The sequence below is a fragment of the Solea solea genome, chromosome 4, assembly GCF_958295425.1.
Source record: "Solea solea chromosome 4, fSolSol10.1, whole genome shotgun sequence".
NCBI lineage: Eukaryota > Metazoa > Chordata > Actinopteri > Pleuronectiformes > Soleidae > Solea > Solea solea.
The window spans coordinates 20,652,993-20,675,687 of record NC_081137.1 but is presented as its reverse complement, the minus strand read 5'-3'; the positions used below and the strand labels follow the sequence as shown (position 1 = coordinate 20,675,687).

General features: G+C 39.2%; 1 protein-coding gene across 3 annotated transcripts; it reads right to left on the bottom strand.

The window, feature by feature from the left end:
• Positions 1-115: 115 nt before the first annotated feature.
• Positions 116-21,714, bottom strand: ccna1 (cyclin A1). Of its 3 annotated transcripts, none has more exons than XM_058627826.1 (9): positions 21,516-21,714; positions 3,712-3,822; positions 3,417-3,621; positions 3,223-3,335; positions 2,620-2,846; positions 1,645-1,849; positions 1,441-1,554; positions 1,229-1,362; positions 116-477 (listed from the first exon to the last, which is right to left on the bottom strand). In XM_058627826.1, exons 2-9 carry the CDS (start codon positions 3,820-3,822, stop codon positions 387-389), a joined length of 1,200 nt encoding a protein of 399 aa, XP_058483809.1. In that variant the 5' UTR covers positions 21,516-21,714; the 3' UTR covers positions 116-386. The 3 variants fall into 3 exon arrangements, with proteins under 3 accessions (XP_058483809.1, XP_058483810.1, XP_058483808.1); XM_058627827.1 differs by lacking the exon at positions 21,516-21,714 and adding an exon at positions 4,489-4,981 and having other exon boundaries at positions 1,229-1,358; XM_058627825.1 differs by lacking the exon at positions 21,516-21,714 and adding an exon at positions 4,489-4,978.
• Between the last annotated feature and the right edge of the window lie 981 nt (positions 21,715-22,695).

The window sequence follows — 22,695 nt, the reverse complement described above, 5'->3', positions numbered from 1 at the left end:
TGTGCCGATCTGCCCTGAAAAGGGGGCGTGTCGTCCCCCGGGGTGCAGCTCGACCTACTTGTGCCTGTGAGATAAAACCAAGGTTTGAGGGACTTTCAAAATAAAATCAATAAGCTGCATTTCAAATAATTAAAATCTTTATTAAGTAGTACATGTACATTACACGGAGACCCACAAGGAAGATAAAAAAATAAAATAAAAAGGCACAATGTTTTAAATTGATTTATATTATATGATTATTATACATCATATCACACTATCACAGGTATTATTAGTCTTCATTTTTAAAGAAATCACTGTGTTGTGCATAAATGTATGAAAAAAAAAGTGTCTGGAAACATCTATGACTATGACAGGCAGTGGAATTTGCTTTGTTTGTTTTCTTTTCAGCGGAATTCTGCTGTGGCAGATGTGTCAGAAGAAGGGTGGAGCTGTGGCAAAACAGCAGGTGGAGCAATCTTTGACGCACAGCAGTACCTGTGCATTGAAAGACAAAAATGGAAGATTATGACTAGCACGAAGGACAGTCATACTGCATACTAATTATTATCATTATTATTGTTGTTGTTATCATTATTATTATTATTGTTATTATTATTATTATTAGCATTATTGTTATTATTATTATTATTATTATTATTGATAATAATAATGAATTATTAATAACATGTACAGCATTGCAACTGTTAAAAGAGACAGGTGTCAGGTTAAGGTAGTTAAAATGTGATAAATGTGATGTTTAAGAGTGGTAAATATTAAAAAATGTCTTGAATACGTAATATTTTTTTCAAATGTTGTGAAATTTGTGTTTATTGTCACAGAGTTTGTGCACTTGAGTTAACCCTTACAACACAGTATTTCCATTACATTCCATTATGTTAAAACGTACAGTATATACAGAGGCTATAAGTGTCTTATATCCTTGTTTTCAGCACAACTTATAGGCAATCTGATGAAACATTCTTTGGTTGGTTAGTTCAAGAGGCACGTGGCACGTTTTGTTGTAAATAGTAACGAACCTTGGATATGTTTATATTGTTCGTTGTGATAAAAACAAGTGAACTTTGTACATCTACCTTTTGTTTTTATTTTACAGCTTTCACGGTGTCAATGGTGTCCAAAGAGTGCAAAACTTTTGACGACCGTAAAAGAAAGATAAACTAATAAAGACATCAGTATGAATTAATGTAGCTACAACAACATTAATTATAATGACATCATATCTTACCTTGAACTCATATACTTCTCCCTGATGGCCTGATGAGGGAAACTCTCTGCACTGATGTACAGCTTGTGGAGGTCACTGAGGCAGGGCTCAATTTCAGCCAGGGTATAGCCAGTAAAGGCAGATAAGGAATCTGGCTAAAATAATAATAATATCAATGATGATGAAAAGAGAAGAAAAGAAATCTGTACACAGATAGACCCTTACATACTCACCCAGAGAGATCTGTGGACAGTGTACGAGGCAAGGCAGTAGACTCCAGCTGCGACTATTGATGGAGTGTAGTGTAGGAATGGTTCTATTTCCAGCAGGCTTAAGTCAGCGACATACTAGAGGCAGGGAACATTAAAAGTTGATCAAGGTCAATTCAGAGCCTCCTCGTTCAAAGGCAGCAAGCACAAACCCCAAAACTGACTCACCAGGGCCAGACTCTCCGTGGCGGCACACACGGACTGGATGGATGTGTAGAGACGAAGGAACTGTCGCGTGGTGGGTGCCGCCACCCTGAACGCCAATATCCTCAGGAGTATGTGCTCCATTTGAAGCAGCTGCTTCTTAGTGTAGGTGCTGTCTGTGGTGTAGATGAACTCGTTCACGTCGGGAGGGCAGATCTCCTCGTATTTTCTACAAAAGGTGAAAGGTCACGAGGACAATCGACCTTATGCTGCTCTATACGGTGGCTATTTTCACAATTCACAGCTGTTTATGTCATAATAAATTATATTATTATCATTTCACAGGCCTCATTTTGTATTAAATCCTGTATTTTTGTGTTTTATTGTGAAGATTATATATACAGTGCTTAACAAATGTATTACACCATCACCCAAAGCCACAGCTGCTCTAAATTAACAGCATTGATAATGATCTGTAATGGTTAATACTCCAGCTCTTTAACCGAAATGATTTTTAATGCTAAAATATAATTATTATTTTTAAAAACTTAAAAAAAAAATAGTAAAGCACATTATTATTTCTTGGTTAAAATGTCAAATTATGGTTATTTACTTGCATTCCTGAACAGAAAAGTAAGTTTTAGTGGTTGAATGTTATGCTTGATTAATTTCTGACTTCTCAGAGAAGCCCAAAAGCACAAATTTGGGTTTTTAGTTTAGTTTGAAACAAGTTTTTCAAAGATTTCCAAATTTTTACGACAGATGGTCTAAATAATTTGTTAAGCACTGTATATAAAATGTACGTTTATACATTTATGACACAATATTTATACAGGAATTAGATTTATTATATACAGTATATATACAGTATATATATATTATATACAGTTATATACTTAATGGCTTTAATAGTGTGACATTATGGTAAAATAGAGCATTTATACAACCACAGCACACACTTTCACAGTTTCAAAACTCAATATCTAAATTTGCACTCACGAAGCGATCAGCAACGCCGCTGTGCCGACCAGCTGCAGCTTGCTCCGTTTCACGTGTGACGTGCAGGACAGAAAGCGATCCAGGGCACTGACGGCGAGATGCAGGGTTTCGGAAGAAAGGTGGTACTCGTGAGCCACCTCCGCCATCCAGTCCACCAGGACGACCCGCATGCCGCTGGTGATCTCTGGGTGTTTCTCCAAGTAGCCCGACATGGGCCTGAACTTCACCTGGCATCAGAAACAAATAAGTCACACACAGTCATAGGCGATTCTAGAGTCTCTCGGGGCCCTAGGCGAAAATTCACAGGGGGCCCCTTCAACCAGTGTTTACCCTCATATGATAAATAATCTGACACAAAAACAAATTGTCTTTCTTTCTTTTCTTCTCTTCCTCTTTTTTCTTCTTTCTTTATGCAGACATTATTAGTGCCTACCCCCGTAATTCCAACCCTCCACATTGATTCAAAGTTGGTCAGCACTCAGGGGCCCCCTTCTGCCCTGGGGCCCCAAGCATTTGCCTGCCTTGCCTGTTGGCAAGCAGCGCCACTGCACACAGTAACATGACACAGGATTAAATGCACTCAGTGCTTGAGTGAATCCTCACCTCACTCTCCCTCAGGTGTTTGTGGACGTCCTCTGCATACTCACACACACCCAGCACCTCCACTGAGATGGAGTCGTCGATGTCAGATTGCTGAGAGGATTCCTGGTATGGGCCTGTAATGGATTGAATGATTATCATGAAAAACAAGGTCTTGATAGATAGATGTTTTTTTTTTTTGTGAAGGGCACACTCACTTGAAATGGACTCCCAGATGAGGCTCAAGGCTTCCCTTTGCAGGACAGGGTCGTAGCCGTCCGACACCACTTCCTGACCCGAAGCTGTGAGAACGACTTCACGCGACTCATCGGCATAGATGTCCAAGGTGGAGCTGGAGGTGTAGACGACGTTGGCGTGATGGGAGCTGCCCGAGACTGAACTGTGCCGGGAAAACTGGCCTCCCTGTGATGAAGAATGACAAAATTACCTGTAAACTGAAAAGGGAAATAGCCTTGATTTATTCTCCTTATGACTCTCAGTCCCATACTGTACCTGCTGATTTTCTGACAAGACACCGAGCACCGTCCGCTCCCGGGCTGCATGGACTTTAATCACAGGGAGAATATTTTCTTTGCTCCTGGGGCTGCTGTTAGACGCATTCATCTTCAACACAAGGAAACAGGGACAATTAAGTGGTCAATATGGAAAATTAACACTTAAAAATCACTTTTTGTGGTGCCTTTGGAAAACAAAGTTAAACATGAACAGTAAAACATAACTAGATTGCATATATGGGTCTGTTGTAATTCTGTCCCCCAAATATTAGACATTATAAACACTATAATAAACACTATAAAGATTCAAAGAACTGTATTTCAAAAATATACAGCATGTAGCCACTGTATAATAAGCAAGTCAAGAGGAATTTGCTTGAATTTAAAAGGTTTCAAGGTAAAATACACGTTGGAAAGTGTCAGTAAGCATTGTTTAGCTGTTTAAATTATGGTTATCCTGAAAAGTAAAGTTAAACATCAGACTGTAGCTCCCCAGCGTCAGAGATGATGCATTCAAATGTCTTGTTTACATATTCAAAAGTATCAAATGGATATGACAAAATAAAGTGAATGATCTGCACACATTTGTTACCAACAGAAACCAAACTAAGTAACATTTCAAATAATTTGGTACAAAATGAAACCAGCATTTTAAGCAGGTGCAAGACATTAAATACAAAAATATCTAACAATCCATGTTAAAAATATATATATATGATTTTTTTTTTTAAAGTGATGCAAACTAAGTGCATCATTCCAGTGACAACAAACTCACCATAACGACGATCAACGTCCACTAACGACCCAACCGGAGAAACTACTCACTTACTAAATTACTATCTAACTAACTAACTAACTAACTAAGTTATTAGTTACGAACAAAGAGAAAGAAAGGACGAAAAAACAGCGACCTCTCATTGCGATGGAGCGAACGAAAGCAGCTTGTGAATCAACCGTTTGCTTCCAACGATCAGTCAACAGCTGACTGTGACGTCACGCGTCAGAAATCACTCACGACCTGAGATGATGTTGTTCTGTTTGTCCACAGCAAGAGACCGTAGTTTCTAATGGGTAAGCAGCGCAGGTAACAATAACAACAACAACAGCAACATACTTTCCTTCCATGTTATTCTTTATTCTTTATTCATTTGACTATAATAAAACGTGTTTACAGAGGCTATAAGAATGTGTCTTATATCCTTTTTTTCTCAGTACAACCTATAGACAATCTGATGAATACACCTGAGAATAAAGTATTCAGTTATGAAGAAATCTGATTGAATGTGTGACATTTAGAAATATGCCACATGTCAAAATGTGCTTGCCTCGTTTTTATGAACAAAAACAAAGTAAAAACGTTTTTTTGATGCAAACACAAGGTCATGTTTCTTCCTCTACTCTGTTCTTCAATGTCAGTGTGAATGACCTGCGGCTAAAAACATCTGAGGGCAAATTTGCACAAGTGAGCAGTGAAAGTGACTAAATTAGAATATGATGTCAGGACGTGTTTTTTTTTTTTTTTGTCCTTTTATACAAATTTAGAATTCAGCCTCTTTTCCCCCATCACTAATGCAGTATTTGTATCCAAGATTAATGCTTTCATTATCAAAGCTGTGCCAACGTGTTAGTGCTGTGAGGCCACAAAGCTGCGTTTCCCCCTCCCCTCAAGCTGATAATGTGCTTCCAGCTCCTCCAGCTTGAAAAACAAGGACATTTAGGGCAAGAAAGGATTAAAGCAATGCCATAGCTGACTAAAAGTCTTCAGCTGGGGTTAAATTGTGAACTGCATTGTTAACACTCTTGCCTGTTGGTGAAGCAGGTCGATTGCACCACTGCCAGTGTACTGTAGAGGACAGGCAATGGTCACAGGAGCATGACAATCCATCGCAAAGCAGCATATAACAAATGAATCACAACAAAGCAAAGATTACTCAGTGGTCCGACCTCATCGAGATTAAATCATGTTTCTTATGGGACTTGATTGTGTCTTCGGTGGAGGAAACACTGTATGAAGGAGAATGACAGTGTTATAAAATACCTTTTCCCTTCAGTTTTTCTTTATTGTTGTTATACAATGTAACACACAATGAAAATAATCTAAACTGTCCTTGTGCAATTGGACAGTATCTGGAAAACCAGGACTGATGGATGAGGGACAAAAGCAGCAACTGATGATAATAGCAAAAGAAAGGTGACAGCCTGCAATTTCTTTTTCATCCATCAGATGGCAGACTTGCCTCTGTAACCTGTTTATTAGTGCAGCCAAGCAGACTTTTTGACATGTTGTCATGTCACATAAATACTGTACAGCTCGCCAGATTATGTAACCTCTCTAACTCACACAGCGTCTAACCTCAAGGCTGCAGCACCAGGAAGAAAAAAACAACCCCAAAATAACTTTGTGATTCACGACTTTGTGACAAATGACCACAAATACTTTTGCCCCGGCCCAACTTCTCATGGATGGAGACGGTGCAACAAACACCGTCTTCATTTAAAACAAAACAATGAGACTAACTACAGTCAAATATTGGAAACAAAGGGGTGCTTTATTTTTTTAACTGTGAAATGTACAATATTACATATAATATAATTATAATATAATATTATATAATATAATTTTACACACAACATATGGAATTTCAACACTGACTTAATTATCCATGTTGATATTTTTAAGATCAGAACTAAAACTGGATCCTTCCAGCAGCTTCTAAAAGATGGAGGTGGAAAGTACGTCCAGCAGATGGCAGCATTTCCTAAGGAGGTGGGGTTTTTTTTTTATCTGAGTACAATTTATTTTTCAGCTGGCATTTTTTATTTGTTCAATAAGGACATAAACATTAATTAATTAATGACAGGGGGAGCTGCTCCTGTACAAAACTACACTGATTTGAAGGCAATGGTATACTTTCCATGACCCAATTACAGGTGTTCAGATTACACCTGCTGCTGCTGTGACGTCACTGCGCTGCATGTAAACACACATCACCGTCTAACCATGCACCATGTGTCTTCAATGAGACAACGGACCTGGTATCAAATATATCATTATATAAAGAGTATGTCAACAAAAAACTGTCCAAATATAAACTGTCAAAAATGTCATAGTGTAGTGTGTCACCCATAAAATGTCTTCCTACTGTCAAACATGTCCTAGTGTGCTGTCAAAAAATGTCCAAATATAATATGTCAAACCCAAATGTCAAAAATGTCCCAGTATAGCATCTGATAGATCTAGATATAGATCTGTCTGTCTGTCTGTCATAGTATGTCAACAAAAATTGTCCAAAGTAAGGCAATGGTTACATTTGTTTTTTTCCCAAAAACAATACATTTTAAAGTTCAACATCCAAAGTGAAGTTTGAAAATGACTTGTTCTTTATAAGAACTGAACCTGTGACATCAGAACTTCACAACAGTGTTGTTATCAACTGAGCTCTCTGCTCCTACAGTTATCAAGGTTTTCTCTGAGCTTTTGACTGTTTACATTGAATTTTGAACTTAAGAAAACATCAGAATGAGATTTGAACTCACAACCTCAGATATACAAGTCTTATTCTTACAGAGCTACATAGCACTCTCTTTTTGGTGTGAAATTCATAATTTATGGAGCCCTTTCACCTCACTATGAGTATATTTTAGCTCTAAACACAAACAAAAGAAAGACATTTTTGATATTTTGACATCATCCTATACCTTTATTGTAACAAGGTGTAGAAAAGGTCACATACACCACCTAATGTAGGTTATACTATTTCACAAAAGTAAAATATTATAGTATGTAGTATATGTATTAATCAACCTGCATTTTTTTTTTACAAAAAGTACATTTTCCTGCAATTTGCTGTTTATTTATTTTCTTAAGGACTAAAAGAGCTTTAATGATAGCAACATCTCAACTCAGTGTGACAATCATAAAAGGAAAATCTACAATAAAATAGGTCCCTTCTGTCTTAAGCGTACTAGTGAGACCTGTTTAAATATATTTTTAATGACGTGCAAGACAATAATTCTGCGATATGTCACGCTTATTAAGATTGATTTGCGGCTATATGGAAAAGAGATCACCGTTACAGATAATAAAGTATTTTTTCTCTCAGTCGAGCTCAATTTTCTTTTTCTTGCGTGTGTTTGTCAAAGGGCTGAAATGTAACCCAGTTATCCCGGGCACCAAGACCGAGAGGAAACAAATACACAAAAAGGATAAGGATAAATAAATAAAGAAAATGAAGGTTCGGTGACAAATTCCTCTTTTATAAATAAGTTACAATGAATCAATATTTGTTGATACTGTGCTGAGAGGAAGAACTAGGTCACGAAGGCACACACAAAAACAAAAACACACGGTAGCTGCTCGAGGGACACAGACCGTCTCTCCATCTTCCTCTGTCTTTTTTTTTTATATCTCTCTTCCTCATTTCCGTTCAGTCCCTAAGTAGATGCAGATTGCTTATGACAGATAGCACTGGGCTGGTGCCATTTCATTAGCGTGATGTGTTCCTTGTGACAGGCTTGCTTGGGCCAGATGGGCTGAGAGCTTGAGCATCGCCTCAAAATAACAGAGTGTCATTCATCCCCCCCCAACTGAGGATGGACATCTCTCAAGTCTTCAGCCGTCAGTGTTACAAGTGATGGAGGCGACAGCTGACAAACAGTAAAATAATCAGTCAATGGACAGACAGTGAGGTGAAAAGACAACCTGCAGAGATTTAAACGTACAGTATATAACTTTCTACCATTAGGACTCTCTCGGTCAAAGTAATAAAAAAAGAATTGCTGTCTCGTTTGAAGTCTCCTTCCTCACTCTAATGTTATATCAGAGATGGTTTAAGTGGATGATTGAAATGGTCCTGTGCCTTGGATAGAAATAAGGAATCAGCAGAAAGATCAGTGCAAATAGTACAAGGCTTCCCTATTACTACTAAACAAGTTCTTTGCACAACATAATACAGAAATGAAGAGAAAAAGAAAAGAAGAAGAAAATAAATGACATATTAAAAAAGCTGCTCTCCATGAAATACTTTTCTGTCTAAATAAATAAATAAATGCCGCTTCACCAGGTGTGTTCAGGAGGTGACACAGAGAGGGGGGAATGCTAAGAGTGACGGACAGGAAGTTCATCAAAAGACAGCATCACTGACCAAGGTCATTATAGTTAATGAAAACAAATGAAATAACAAAAAATAAATGGAAAAAACAACCTTTTTGTTCGCTGAAATAAAAAAAACAATAACTAACTGAAACTGAATGGTGTGTTTATAAAACTAACTAAAATTGTAGCGAAAATGTGCTTCGTTTTCGTCTTTGTAAATGTATTTCACACATAATCCTTGTGGTTTCATATGAAGTGTATTTATTTTGTATAATATAAGGAGTTGTGTATTATCACCGCTGCAGTTTACCAAAGGGTGCACCTGTGAGAGCACTAAAGGGTTAAAAAGTTGGGTTTTTATGACACAATACTTTTTAAATCTTGCAAATACTCCATATCACAAAAAACTAAAACTAACACCAAAACTAAAATAAAACTAAGCATTTACAAAAACTAATAAAAACGAACTCATTTTAAAAGCTCGTCACTGACATCAGTTTTAAGGATCCCAGTCAAATGACTCAGATTACAGGCAGTGTCCTACTCTCGCGTTCTTTCACTCCTCCTCTTCCACTTTCATCACTCCTTTAAAGAGAGTGAGCGATCGATTGTCTGTGGCCAAGTGGATGATTTGGGAAAGCATAACCTCAACTTCACAACACATTCACACTACATCAGATTATGCTCATTGGATTATCGAGCGCTCAGGAGCCTTCCGCTCACATGAGTCATCTATTAAGATGTTGATTGATTGAGAAATCTGCCAACTCATGTCCTTCCCTATGGGTCTGTAGGCCAGTGTGTGTGTGTGTGTGTAAGTTGTTTATTTTCCTTTATGAACACTGTTACACGGTGGGGTCACTTTGGTTTAAAGAGCAGTTTTGTCTCAGAGAGGGCGGCTGGCAGTCGGCCCAGTTTAATATTTGAGTTTTCAAAGCAACGAACAGAACTCCAAAGAGAAATGTGCTGGGGTAAGATTCTCAAAGCCCCCCCGACGACAACAAACTGCATCAAATATGAGCAGAGTGGTGATCACCGGTTAAAAAACAACCAACAGGCAATTTATCTCCCTGAAGTCAAGACGCCACAACACACACTGGTCACGACAACGTCCGTGTTTGCGCCAGAAAAATGAAACAAATATGACAAATGATATTAAATGTTTTGATGAGTTTAGTTAGGAGCAAAATGAAAGAGGGGGAAGAGCTGCTGCCCATTACTTATTCACCAAATGTGTAAACTGACTCAATAATTTCACTGAAAGGCAAAGTGTTGCGTTGCGGCGTTGCGGCGTATCGTCTACGCACATTTGCAATATTATTGCCAGAAATTGGAATGTATGAATTATGAATGTCTGAAGAATAAAGGCTTAGAAAAAAAACCTTGCAATTTAATTTACTGTGAGGACCCAAATTATTTTGGTGCACTGAATTATTCATTTATACAAATGAATCAGAATTTCGAGGACATTTTCCCCCTTTCTTCTTCTTCTTCTTCTTCCTTCATGGATTGAGAGTGCAGTCTTCAGAGAGATGGGTCAGAAAAGTCTATTAGTGTTTGCACAGATGTGTTTTTCTACGGTCGGACTTGGTTTTTTCAAGGGTGATGTTTCTGAGACTCTTGTCAATATTAAACTTCCATCTCTCTCATTGTTATTCTGGACAGTGTCAGTGTGTGAGTGTGTGTTACACCTCGTTTGGTTCCCTCAGCACTGACAAAACATCAGCCTCTTCTAGAGAAGACGTGCAATGGAAATTAAGTTAAAACCCGGAATATATAAACCCAGGTATAGTTTGGCCAGGCCAGAGAACACCCCTCTTGTCTAGAGATTTTGATTGTATTTATACAGTATAGTCACTCACTAATATTTATAAACAGGAGCAGGAACATGTATATTCCCTGGAATAAGTTTTTGGTGGATGGCATCATTTCATATAATCTAAAACTTAGCTTCAAGGCTAAAAGCGCACGACATAGCTGACAACAATTAACTCATTCTTGTGTAAATGCAATTCAAACCTCTTTACACAAGAGGGGTAAAGCCTGGCCGAGGCTAATTTATACTCCTGGGGTGAAAGCGGACTAGGCCATAATATACCCAGGGTATAATCCAGCATAGGTTGCTTTAACCGAGGGTTTATTCTGGATTGGGAGTATAGCTCATCGCTCTTAAATTCAGCCTTCTTGAGCCACTTTCTCAGTAGAATGTGTTGGAAATTCAGATTAAGACTAAAAATATGAGGATCTGCTAACTAATATCTATGTGTTATCCTACAGTTTAAAAGGTGTTCTCATGAATTTCATAGATTGAACTTGTCAAAAGAATAATCCACCCCAAAATGGCGCCAAAATGCAGTCGCACACCCGCCTGTGCTCCCCTGAGTCTCTGCTGATTCATTGACATGCAGCGGCAGCAGAGACTGGTGTCCTCACAAGGGCAGAGAGTCAGAAACAGCTGGGATATCAGGAAATTACACGGAATCGGCAGCCACTTCTTTGCCGTCTGGGATTAGTGACAAAAGCCAGTTGAGGCCAAAGCTCTTATCTCCATCCCGCAGTCCTCTCTCGCACACACACACACACACACACACAGACGCCATAAAAGCACACAAGGGCACTTGAGTCTGCTGCACACACACAAGCACATGTACTCGCAAAAAGGCTTAATTAGCTTTGCCAAATATATTCTCCTCTTTTGCAAAATAAGAACCGTGTGTGTGTGTGTGAGTGTCAATTCCCTGACATTGGTTTAGAATTGATCTTCAGGGGGGAGGGGGAATGACTTCATGTGCAGAGTTTCTCCTCGACGTCGTCAGTGGAACTGCCAGCGGCGTCTCATTAAAACATTTAACGTTTATTTTTCTTTCTCGCGTCAACAAAACACTCATTTACATTTAAATGGTCACAAGCGGACGCACGGTCATCAGGCCATTTCACACTGCTGCCTGAAACACGTGATATGTAGATGTGAAGCAACATCTTCCTCTCATCTCTACTGTCTCTCTTCTTATCTTGCTGTTGTTATTAATCTCCTGCTGCTGCTGCTGCTGCATGTGTCAGGTGCACAGATGGTAAAAAGACAGTGGCATCTGCAGGAGGAGCGGGTGTGGGTGCCTTTTCCTAGTCACAGAGCAGGGACAGGTGTCACCCACTGCACAATTAACACTTTTTCATGAATACCATTAACGTGCTAACAAGCTTGCGTTTAAGATTCAGAGTCACGCGCAACATTTTAGATCAGAGAGATTCTTCTCCTGAAACTTTTCCCGTCAAGGTTGGCACACACTGAGACCACGTCCAGACGGAAACGGCACGAAACGTTAACCATCCTTTTCCTTTGGTGTTTTCAAAAAGTTCCCCTGTAAAGACGGCATTGTTACAGGAGATAAAACTACTCAAAAACGCTGTAGTACATTTAGTTACACAGAAAAGACACATTACAGATATAATAACAGAAACAGAGACAGAATGAACTGAGCCAGGAGAAATAAAAGGGAAATAATGTCCGTTTTAGTTTGGTGCTGTTTCCGCGTACATAAAACGTTTGTTTTAAAAAGCGACTAGCGACAAATCTACTGAATATTTGTCATAATCCAAATACTTTACAAGAAGGAAATGCACAATTCTGCCACACAAGTGAGATCCATCTAACTGTATTTACTGTGGAGAGAGAGCGACCGACACACACACACACAGTGCACATAAACAGCCACAGACGAGCTGTGGATGTGCAGTGCTGTCTTTTTTCACCCCTCGAAATAAGGAGGCTTGCAGTGTTATTAATATTGTTATTAAAAAATATACTGTACTACACTGTGAGTGGCTTAAAACAAGTTAATCAAGAAAGTAAAGAAAGAGGGAGAGTTTTTTCCCCATCCAGCAGATGGCAGCATTTCCTACGGTGGTGGGTTTCCCTCTGTTTTTTAACTGACGACAAATTCAGCTGCCATTTTTTTATTTGTTCAATTTGGACATGAACATGGATTAATTACAGGTGGAGCTGCTCCTGCACAAGGCTACACCGAATGTACCATGACTTGGTACATTCCGCTCCTCCCCCTCTTGTGTGGACCTATTTGTAAGGTTCCACTTTGTGTTTACCAGTCGGAGCCTTCGGAGTCAGAGGCAGGAAGAGGACGAGGAACATCGGGGACAAACATGTGGTAACTGCAGCCTTAATGATCCACACATTTCTTAGATTTTCTGTTGAAACGCTGTTCACACCTGCTGTTAACATCCGACCCGACTGATCCGATCACAGGTGCTCAGATTACATCTACTGCTTCTGCTAATGTGACGACACGAGTCCACATGGAACGATCATCGTCTAACCATGCATGTGTGTGTTGTCACTGAAACCGTCACAACTCACTGTTTTCAAAAACGAATTTAGTATTTGTCAAAAATGTCTTCATACTGTCATAACTGTCCTAGTATATTATGTAAACAACTGTCAAAAATGTCTTAGTGTGGTATGTCAACAAAAATGTCAAAATATAAACTGTCAACATTTTTCATAGTTTTGTATGTCATCAAAAATGTCCGAATACAAACTGTTAAAAATGTTTTAGTATATAGTATGTGGTCCAAAATCACTGGAAAGAAAGGTCATAGTATATTATGTCGTCCAAAATCACCCAAAAAAAGTCATAGTATAGTATGTTATCCAAAATCACTTTAAAAAGTCATGTATAGTATGTCGTCCAAAATCACTTTAAAAAGTCATGGTGTAGTATGTTATCCAAAATCACTTTAAAAAGTCATAGTATAGGATGTCGTCCAAAATCACCCAAAAAGGTCATAGTATAGTATGTCGTCCAAAATAACTTTAAAAAGTCATAGTATAGGATGTCGTCCAAAATCACCCAAAAAGGTCATAGTATAGTATGTCGTCCAAAATAACTTTAAAAAGTCATAGTATAGTATGTTGTCCAAAATCACCCAAAAAAGTCATAGTATAGTATGTCGTCCGAAATCACTTTAAAAAGTCATAGTATAGTATGTCGTCCAAAATAACTTTAAAAAGTCATGGTATAGTATGTTATCCAAAATCACTTTAAAAAGTCATGGTGTAGTATGTCGACCAAAATCACCCAAAAAAGTCATAGTATAGTATGTCGTCCAAAATCACCCAAAAAAGTCATAGTATAGTATGTCGTCCGTAATCACTTTAAAAAGTCATAGTATAGTATGTCGACCAAAATCACCCAAAAAAGTCATAGTATAGTATGTCGTCCAAAATCACCCAAAAAAGTCATAGTATAGTATGTCGACCAAAATCACCCAAAAAAGTCATAGTATAGTATGTCGTCCAAAATCACTTTAAAAAGTCATGGTGTAGTATGTTATCCAAAATCATCCAAAAAAGTCATACTATATAGTATGTTATCCAAAATCACTTTAAAAAGTCATAGTATAGTGTGTCGACCAAAATCACTTTAAAAAGTCATAGTATAGTATGTCGTCCAAAATCACTTTAAAAAGTCATACTATATAGTATGTTATCCAAAATCATTTTAAAAAGTCATGGTGTAGTATGTTGACCAAAATCACCCAAAAAAGTCATAGCATAGTATGTCGACCAAAATCACTTTAAAAAGTCATGGTGTAGTATGTTATCCAAAATCATCCAAAAAAGTCATACTATATAGTATGTTATCCAAAATAACTTTAAAAAGTCATAGTATAGTATGTCGACCAAAATCACTTTAAAAAGTCATGGTGTAGTATGTTATCCAAAATCATCCAAAAAAGTCATACTATATAGTATGTTATCCAAAATAACTTTAAAAAGTCATAGTATAGTATGTCGACCAAAATCACTTTAAAAAGTCATGGTGTAGTATGTTATCCAAAATCATCCAAAAAAGTCATACTATATAGTATGTTATCCAAAATAACTTTAAAAAGTCATAGTATAGTATGTTGACCAAAATCACTTTAAAAAGTCATGGTATAGTATGTCGTCCAAAATCACCCAAAAAAGTCATACTATATAGTATGTCGTCCAAAATCACCCAAAAAAGTCATAGTATAGTATGTCGTCCAAAATCACTTTAAAAAGTCATGGTATAGTATGTCGTCCAAAATCACCCAAAAAAGTCATACTATATAGTATGTCGTCCAAAATCACCCAAAAAAGTCATAGTATAGTATGTCGTCCAAAATCACTTTAAAAAGTCATGGTGTAGTATGTCGTCCAAAATCACCCAAAAAAGTCATACTATATAGTATGTCGTCCAAAATCACCCAAAAAAGTCATAGTATAGTATGTCGTCCAAAATCACTTTAAAAAGTCATGGTATAGTATGTCGTCCAAAATCACCCAAAAAAGTCATACTATATAGTATGTCGTCCAAAATCACCCAAAAAAGTCATAGTATAGTATGTCGTCCAAAATCACTTTAAAAAGTCATGGTGTAGTATGTCGTCCAAAATCACCTAAAAAAGTCATACTATATAGTATGTCGACCAAAATCACCCAAAAAAGTCATAGTATAGTATGTCGTCCAAAATCACCCAAAAAAGTCATGCTCTATAGCAGTGGTCACCAACGAGGTACCCGCGGGCTCATTTCACTTCACCTCACGTGCATGTATCCATATGATCACTGAGTAAAATGTCCTTTATATTGTTTATAAAAACTGTGATAATCATTAGGAGTAAACACAGGAATTAATGTGTATGCAATTGAATGCATACTATTCATCATTTAAATGGTAAATTGCATAAAATGTTAATATGGTAGCCCTCCATATTATTCTCTACAGGTAGCTCTCCGTCTCAAAAAGGTTGGTGACCCCTGCTCTATAGTATGTCATCCAAAATCACCCAAAAAACGTTAGACTATATAATATGTCGCCCAAAATCACCCAAAAAAGTCATGGTATAGTATGTTATCCAAAATCACTAAAAAAGTCATAGTATGTAGGACTTCAGGTATGATATAAATGTGTCTGTGTTGATATGGACTGATAAAAATAAAAAGGTTTTTACATATTTTTCTCACGTTTCTTCACTCATTTACTGCAATGACCACATTTTAAACTGGCTACTACTTTGTCTCATCATGTGCCATGACCTACAAATGGCTGCAGTTAATGGGACAGTCCAGGTGTTTTAGAAGCATGATTGAATGAGGTATTGACACTGTTGTGGAAACAAAATTCAGTATTAAGCTAGGTTACATAATGAAAGTAACGTTTCAAATCAGGATCAAGTAAATAAGAAAGAAAAACCAAGCGATGCCTTACTGTGAAGAGTAAACATTGGACAGCAAACTTTATCTGCAATTGAAATAGGAGTAGGAGGTCTTACAACCTATGCACTTCATGGAGGAGGAGGAGCTAAAAAAAATTTTTATTGCCTAAACAGTGATACTTTGAACTATACCTTAAACTGAGACGAGTCAAAGCATGAGAACTAGTTTTCATATGTTAACAATGTAAAAGTGACGCTCACATTCATGTGCTGATCCTGTTTAAGCAGTAGTTACTCAGAACCTGGACCCAAAACCTCATTTTAGTGAACAGGAATTTTTTCACTGTGCAGCCAAAATTTCAGCCACTTCCGGGGAGCCAGGGACTGCCACGCTGTGGACTGAAACAATGCCGTGGTTGTGGAACCAAACCCACCAGATTTGTGGTGCAGGTTTGTGCCAGTCCGGCAAGTTCGGTTCTACAACTGCTGGGTTGTTCTGGTCCAGCATGTCTGGTTCTACAACCTTTGCCAAAAGAAACCCCCAACCTTGTCATTGTGGAACCCAACCTGGCAACCCTTGCACTGTGCGCAACCCAGCAGCTGCTGTTGGACCCAACCTGGCAACCCTTGCACTGCGTACAACCCAGCAGCCGCTGTGGGACCCAACCTGGCAACCCTCACACTGTGCGCAACCCAGCAGCCGCTGTTGGACCCAACCTGGCAACCCTCACATTGCGTGCAACCAAGCAGCCGCTGTTGGACCCAACCTGGCAACCCTCGCACTGCGTGCAACCCAGCAGCCGCTGTGGGACCCAACCTGGCAACCCTTGCACTGTGCGCAACCCAGCAGCCGCTGTTGGACCCAACCTGGCAACCCTCGCACTGCTCGGCAAAAAAAAAAAACACAAAATCACCTTTACAAGCAAATCCAACTTCACATACCCCCAATTGAATCTGACCCCCACCACAGCGTACACAAGCCAGCCATTGCCCACATTGCCATGTCCCCACATCCCTGCCCACTCGCACAACCCAGCCGTTGTGTAACCAATCAACCGCACAACCCAGCCGTTGTGTAACCAATCAACCTTTCACACAACCCAGCCGTTGTGTAACCCAAGCCAGTACTGAACCTACAACCCTATGAACCGAACAACAACCGCAATCTTGGTTGAGAGCAAAGCCACTACGCCACAAGTTTGTTAGAGAGGTGGGTCTTTTGGTCTCCTTTCAATGTTAACTGTGCATGTTGAACTTAAAAATGTGTTGTTCTTTATAAGATTTGAACCCACACACTCAGAATTTGACAACAGCGTTCTTACCAACTGAGCTACCGGGTCTTACACTTGATCAGGTTTTCGGCGAGCTTTGACTGTTTACATTGAATCTTGACCTAAAAAAAGAAGACTCTTGTGAGATTTGAACTAACAACCTCAGACATTCAAGCCAAATGCCAACAGCATGAGCTATTTGTCCTGAGACAGACTCTCTACACTTCTTGGTAATTTTAACTTTTTCATCTAGGTCAGATTTTTTAGGATTCTGAACTTTTTTCAAAAATCTCCCCACGATCTCTGGACTTCATAGAATATTTGACTTCTGAAGTTTAAAAATTTATTCAAGTGGTCTCTCCAGGAATCGAACCCCAGTCTTCCAATCCATGAGTCAACGGCAAACACACTGAGCTAAACAACTCTAGAGATTCTTTTGAGTTTTCTTTTATATATTGTCATGTGTAATAGAACATGTGGGTTCAACTGTTGTGTGATGAAGTTTAGAATCCTATTTTCAATGCAAACAGTCCAAACCTCTTTGAAGAAGCATGTCAGTAATAAGGTTGAGAGCAATGGCATGGTCGTTGTACAGAACCTGCCAACTGCCCCATAAGGGACAACCCCACAGTTGGCGGACTTTAACAACTGAGAGGTTGTCCCCTATGGGGCAGTTGGCAGGTTCTGTTCCACGACCTTGCCATTGCTCTCAACCCTATTACTCACATGCTTCACGACAGCAAGGTTCTTCTGGTCCGGCAGGTTGAGATTCACAACCATGTCCATACTACAGCACTCAATAACACTTTCTTGGTGTTTAACTTCTGTTTTTGTGTAAAGTTTTAAAGTTGTAATAAATTCAATTCATTGTGAGATTCGAACCCATAATCTCAGAGATACAAGTCATCTTCTGACAGACTGAGCTATTTTTCCTGATGTTCTCATGCTGCATTTCTTGTCGTGCTTAACTTTCTCATCCTGGTCAGTGTTTTGAAAAGTCTCTCTTCATTACACCTACATTTTAAGATCGACAACTCAACATGTAACAGTGTATTTATTAGGTGTTTTTATCGTGTTTTTAAACGCACCATGAATTCCTGGTGCGTTTGGGATCCCCTTTCAATCTTCATTTTGGATGTTGAACTTTAAATGTCTTGTTGATTTTTTGAAACTGAACCTATCACATCAGAAGTTTACAGCAGAGTTCTTACCAAGTGAGCCGCCTTCTTCTTTAGGTCTTCGTTATATTTGTTTTGATGCTCTTATTCTGAATTTCTTGTTCTCATCCAAGAACTGAAATCACTATCACAGGACTTTCTAGAATCACAGTAACCAATTGAGCTATCCACCCAGACATGTTTGCAATGTTTCATGAGGCTTTAGATTGTTTGCACTGAATGTTTGACTTCATTACACCAACATTTCAAGATCCACAACACAGTGTGGAATTCGTCCACACACGTTATAATAATAATTCATTTTAACACACTTGAGTACACTTTAAGCTCTTGAACATTACTTAACAAGTTTTTATTTTAGTTCTTAAACACTGTGATGATAAACAAAAAAAGACGACTGATATTTTGACGTCATACTATACCTTTATTATTCCAAGGCATTGAAAATGTCACATACATCACATAGTATAAGTGTATTTCAATTACAAAATATTATTTTGTATTTTGTTGAAGTGATGAAAATATCTTCATATTTTGTAAAAAAATTAAAAATATTATGGACACAGGACTACTCAGCACTGATTTGGTTCTCTCTATGAGTGCGAGCACTGCGCTTAACAGGTGCCCATCTTTAGCAGATGCATCTGTGAAGACGTAAAACCAGTTAAAGCCAACTGCATGAAGGAGAAAGACAGAAAGCATATTTAAAATCAAGTTTTGCAGGAGGCATAATTTGTGCTAGTCTCTAATGGCGCTTTTCCACTACATAGTACTGTCTCTGCACGGCACGGCTCAAATCTACAGTTTGGTTGGTTTTCCATTACAATATAGTACCTCCTCAATGTGGGCGGAGTCATCCCAGCACAGCTGCATGAAACTGCAGTGACTTTGCCACACACACACACACAAACAAACTAGTGTGTGTCGCGTCATGAGATTTTCCCACTCCAGGTGAGTTTGAACGCGTCTCCGAGAAAAAAAAAGGCATGCGTATATGCACCTAAACCTGTTTCAGTGATGTGCAACACTGTCCTCCACTGGAAAATTGCTTTAAACTTGTATGGATGGACATTGCTGCAACAGCTCGATCTTGCAGATACATGTTGCACAACATCAGAATGATACGGCCTCTTCTAACCCAGACGGCGGCACAGGTTCTGGTCCAGGCTCTTGTCATCTCACGCTTGGACAACTGCAACTCCCTCCTAGCTGGTCTCCCTGCAGAATGCAGCAGCTCGACTGGTCTTCAACTTACCAAAATTCTCCCACACTACACCGCTCCTCCGCTCCCTTCACTGGCTTCCTGTAGCTGCTCGCATCCGCTTCAAGACTCTAGGTCTTGCGTTCCATGCTACAAACGGATCCGGTCCAGCCTACATCCAGGACTTGCTCAAAACCTACACCCCAGCCCGCCCACTCCGCTCTGCATCGGCAAACCGGCTTGCTGCCCCCTCACTGAGAGGATCGCAGAGGCATTCGCAGAACTCGAGACTGTTCACTGTCCTAGCTCCCAAATGGTGGAACGAGCTCCCCATCAACATCCGGACAGCAGAAAGCCTGCACATCTTCCGGCGCCGACTAAAAACACATTTCTTCCTTGACTAAGACGGCGACAAAAAAAAAAAAAAAAACAACCTTATACAACCCACTTATGACTAGCACTTCATAGTTTGGCTTACTTGAAGCTCTTACTTACTTCTAGCTCTTATTTGTACCCAAATGTTTAAATGCACTTATTGTAAGTCGCAAAAAAGAGGGTCTGCTAAATGACATGTAATGCAATGGAGCTGTTGGACAGAGGGTAGAGAAGAAGCCGCAGAAGAGGATCGTGGATGTTGTGAAGGAGGACAGGAGGACAGTTGGTGTAAGAGAAGACAAAAGGGAGAGGAGCAAAATAGAGGCAGATGATCCACTGTGGTCACCCCCTAAAAGGAAGAAGCATGAAGAAAAGCTAAAACTAATTGAAAATTGATTTTAAAGGAAAACATGAGAGATCCTGGTCAGCCAGTTCAATAAACAACAGTTGCCATTTTCTTTTTAAATTGGCTACATGAAACTACAGCATGTGTAATTGTCTCTTAAATGTCCACACTGGCACAGAACAGCCTATAATTTTCAGTTTGCTAGCTATTCCACAAACCCCCCATGTGGAGGATAAAGCAGCACAAACACAGCCTCAGGATGATCTTCAGATTTCTCCACTGCTCCACCTGCAGTTCAAAATGTTCACATTTTCTTTTTGTGCATGCGAGACAGGGATATACTGTATATAAATATATGTTTATAAGTGTGGAAATATCACCCCAGGGAATGTATTCACATGATTCTAGAAATGAGAGTCACAGGTTGGTTTATACCACTGGGCAGAGACGAGAGTCTTCAGGTTTTGGAGGGACACAAGGAATCAATCTCAAAGTACACAATTTAAAGGGGACTCGTCACATTGCACACCAGCCAAAAACAGGATTGTGAGGAAAAGACCTACAGCACAGAGAGACAAATCAACTGTCATGCCACGAGACACCAAACCAAAAAATATTAACATGGAACTACAAAACGTTCAAACAAAAATAAGCAAACAAAGCAAACTTCAAATGAAATAAAGTAATATTCAAAGGAAATAATGAGGACATATTCAATTGCAATAATAAAAAAAAAAAGTCAACAAACAAATCGGCAATTAACAAACACTAAGCAAACTCATTACAATTTGCAACAAAATACATACAAAAGCAAAATTAACAGCAGATTGAAAAACAAAAGTCCTTTTAAAATGATTTTCACATTTTGCCCGAGCTCCAACTGGGACCAGGAAAGATAAAATCCAGGGTACGGAGCCTCTGACAAAACAAAGGCATATATCCATGTTATTTAATTGAAAATTAAATGACTTGTAAATTGAGTAATTAACAATCTCACTCACTTACATCACACTCCACCAACTGGAAACTGGAGGATGAAGACTTTAAGGCTATGGTTCAACCACTGCAGCAGAAAGCATATGGCAACAATCGACAGACAGACAGACAGACAGACGGGCAAGAAAACGCCGACCTACCTTCCGGGTTCCGGGTACGAGACGACTGCACCCTTAGGAGCCTCCAGCGGAGCCCCCACAGCCACCACCAGACCATTAAGCAACAGGTTACAAGTTACCAAAATGCGCATTTTGCGCATGCAAAGGAGGAGATGAACAGGTAAAGTGCGCAAACACATGCGCAGACCACGCTACACAACGGGAGAAAGGAAGAGCACGCGGACCACACCTTTATATATAACTGCGCATGACACGCCGCCCTGCGATCAGGGAGATCAGCTGATGCGGTGCGCAAGGTGAGCTCAGCGGGGCAGTGTTGCGCTACAGCAGGGAGGGAGGAAAGGGGGGCCACGCACCACATCTTGGCCCCCTTTACACCTGGCATTAAAATGTGTTTTCTGATAGCATGTAAGTACAGGTGTAAACACACCTGAGGACAGATGGTTTGACAGGTCCGATGTGGTCGGAGACGCTTTGTGAGGTGACCACATTGAACAGAAGTGTAAATGCAAGTGTCTCTGCACTGCATCATGGAGTCCATACAATAGTGCAACTTCACGTGCAGATAACTTTGTTGCTGTTGTTGTTGTTGTTGTTGATATGGCAGTGCACAGAGGGGGAGGTGACATAAGGGGACGGATGACCGTGATCGGACAGCAATCGGATCTTGACGTGGACACCGGAGAAGCATATGAATATAGGTGTGAATGCATGTGGTGAAGCTCTATCCGATCTCTATCTGATCGCAGAAAATTCATGATTCACAGAGGTTGGATTTTTTTTTTTTGTTTTTTTTTTAATAAAACATTTATCTTGGAGCTTTTTATCCAGAGCCATTGACACCAAATCTGAAAAACTGCATCACATCCAAAGCTGTTGCTCCATTGTGTGTCCCACTAATTAGGACAATAAGCATACTATACTAATGAATAGCAAACTATTGCATTATATCTGTCCAAATATTTTCAAAAACATCCTCATGGTTTAAGAAGAGGATCCTCCTCGTTGATGAAGTTCACTTATCTCTTAGTTCTCCTTAAAACAAACACTTGTCTCAGAAGACATGTATTTCACCACATGTTCACATTCAAATCCTACACAAATGGAACAGATTTGTTCAGCTGCTGATTACAGATGTACTCGTAAGAGGAAAGATAAGAAGGAAGGAGTAACAGAGAGAGAGAGAGAGGGAATTATTTTG

What these genes read in the sequence shown, in the direction of transcription:
- ccna1 (XM_058627825.1), bottom strand. An exon ending in GCGGCGTTGCTGATCGCTTC is followed by an intron (nt 1,850 to 2,619) that starts GTGAGTGCAAAT and finishes CACCTTTTGTAG; the next exon opens with AAAATACGAGGAGATCTGCC. An exon ending in GAGAAGTATATGAGTTCAAG is followed by an intron (nt 478 to 1,228) that starts GTAAGATATGAT and finishes TTCAATGCACAG; the next exon opens with GTACTGCTGTGCGTCAAAGA.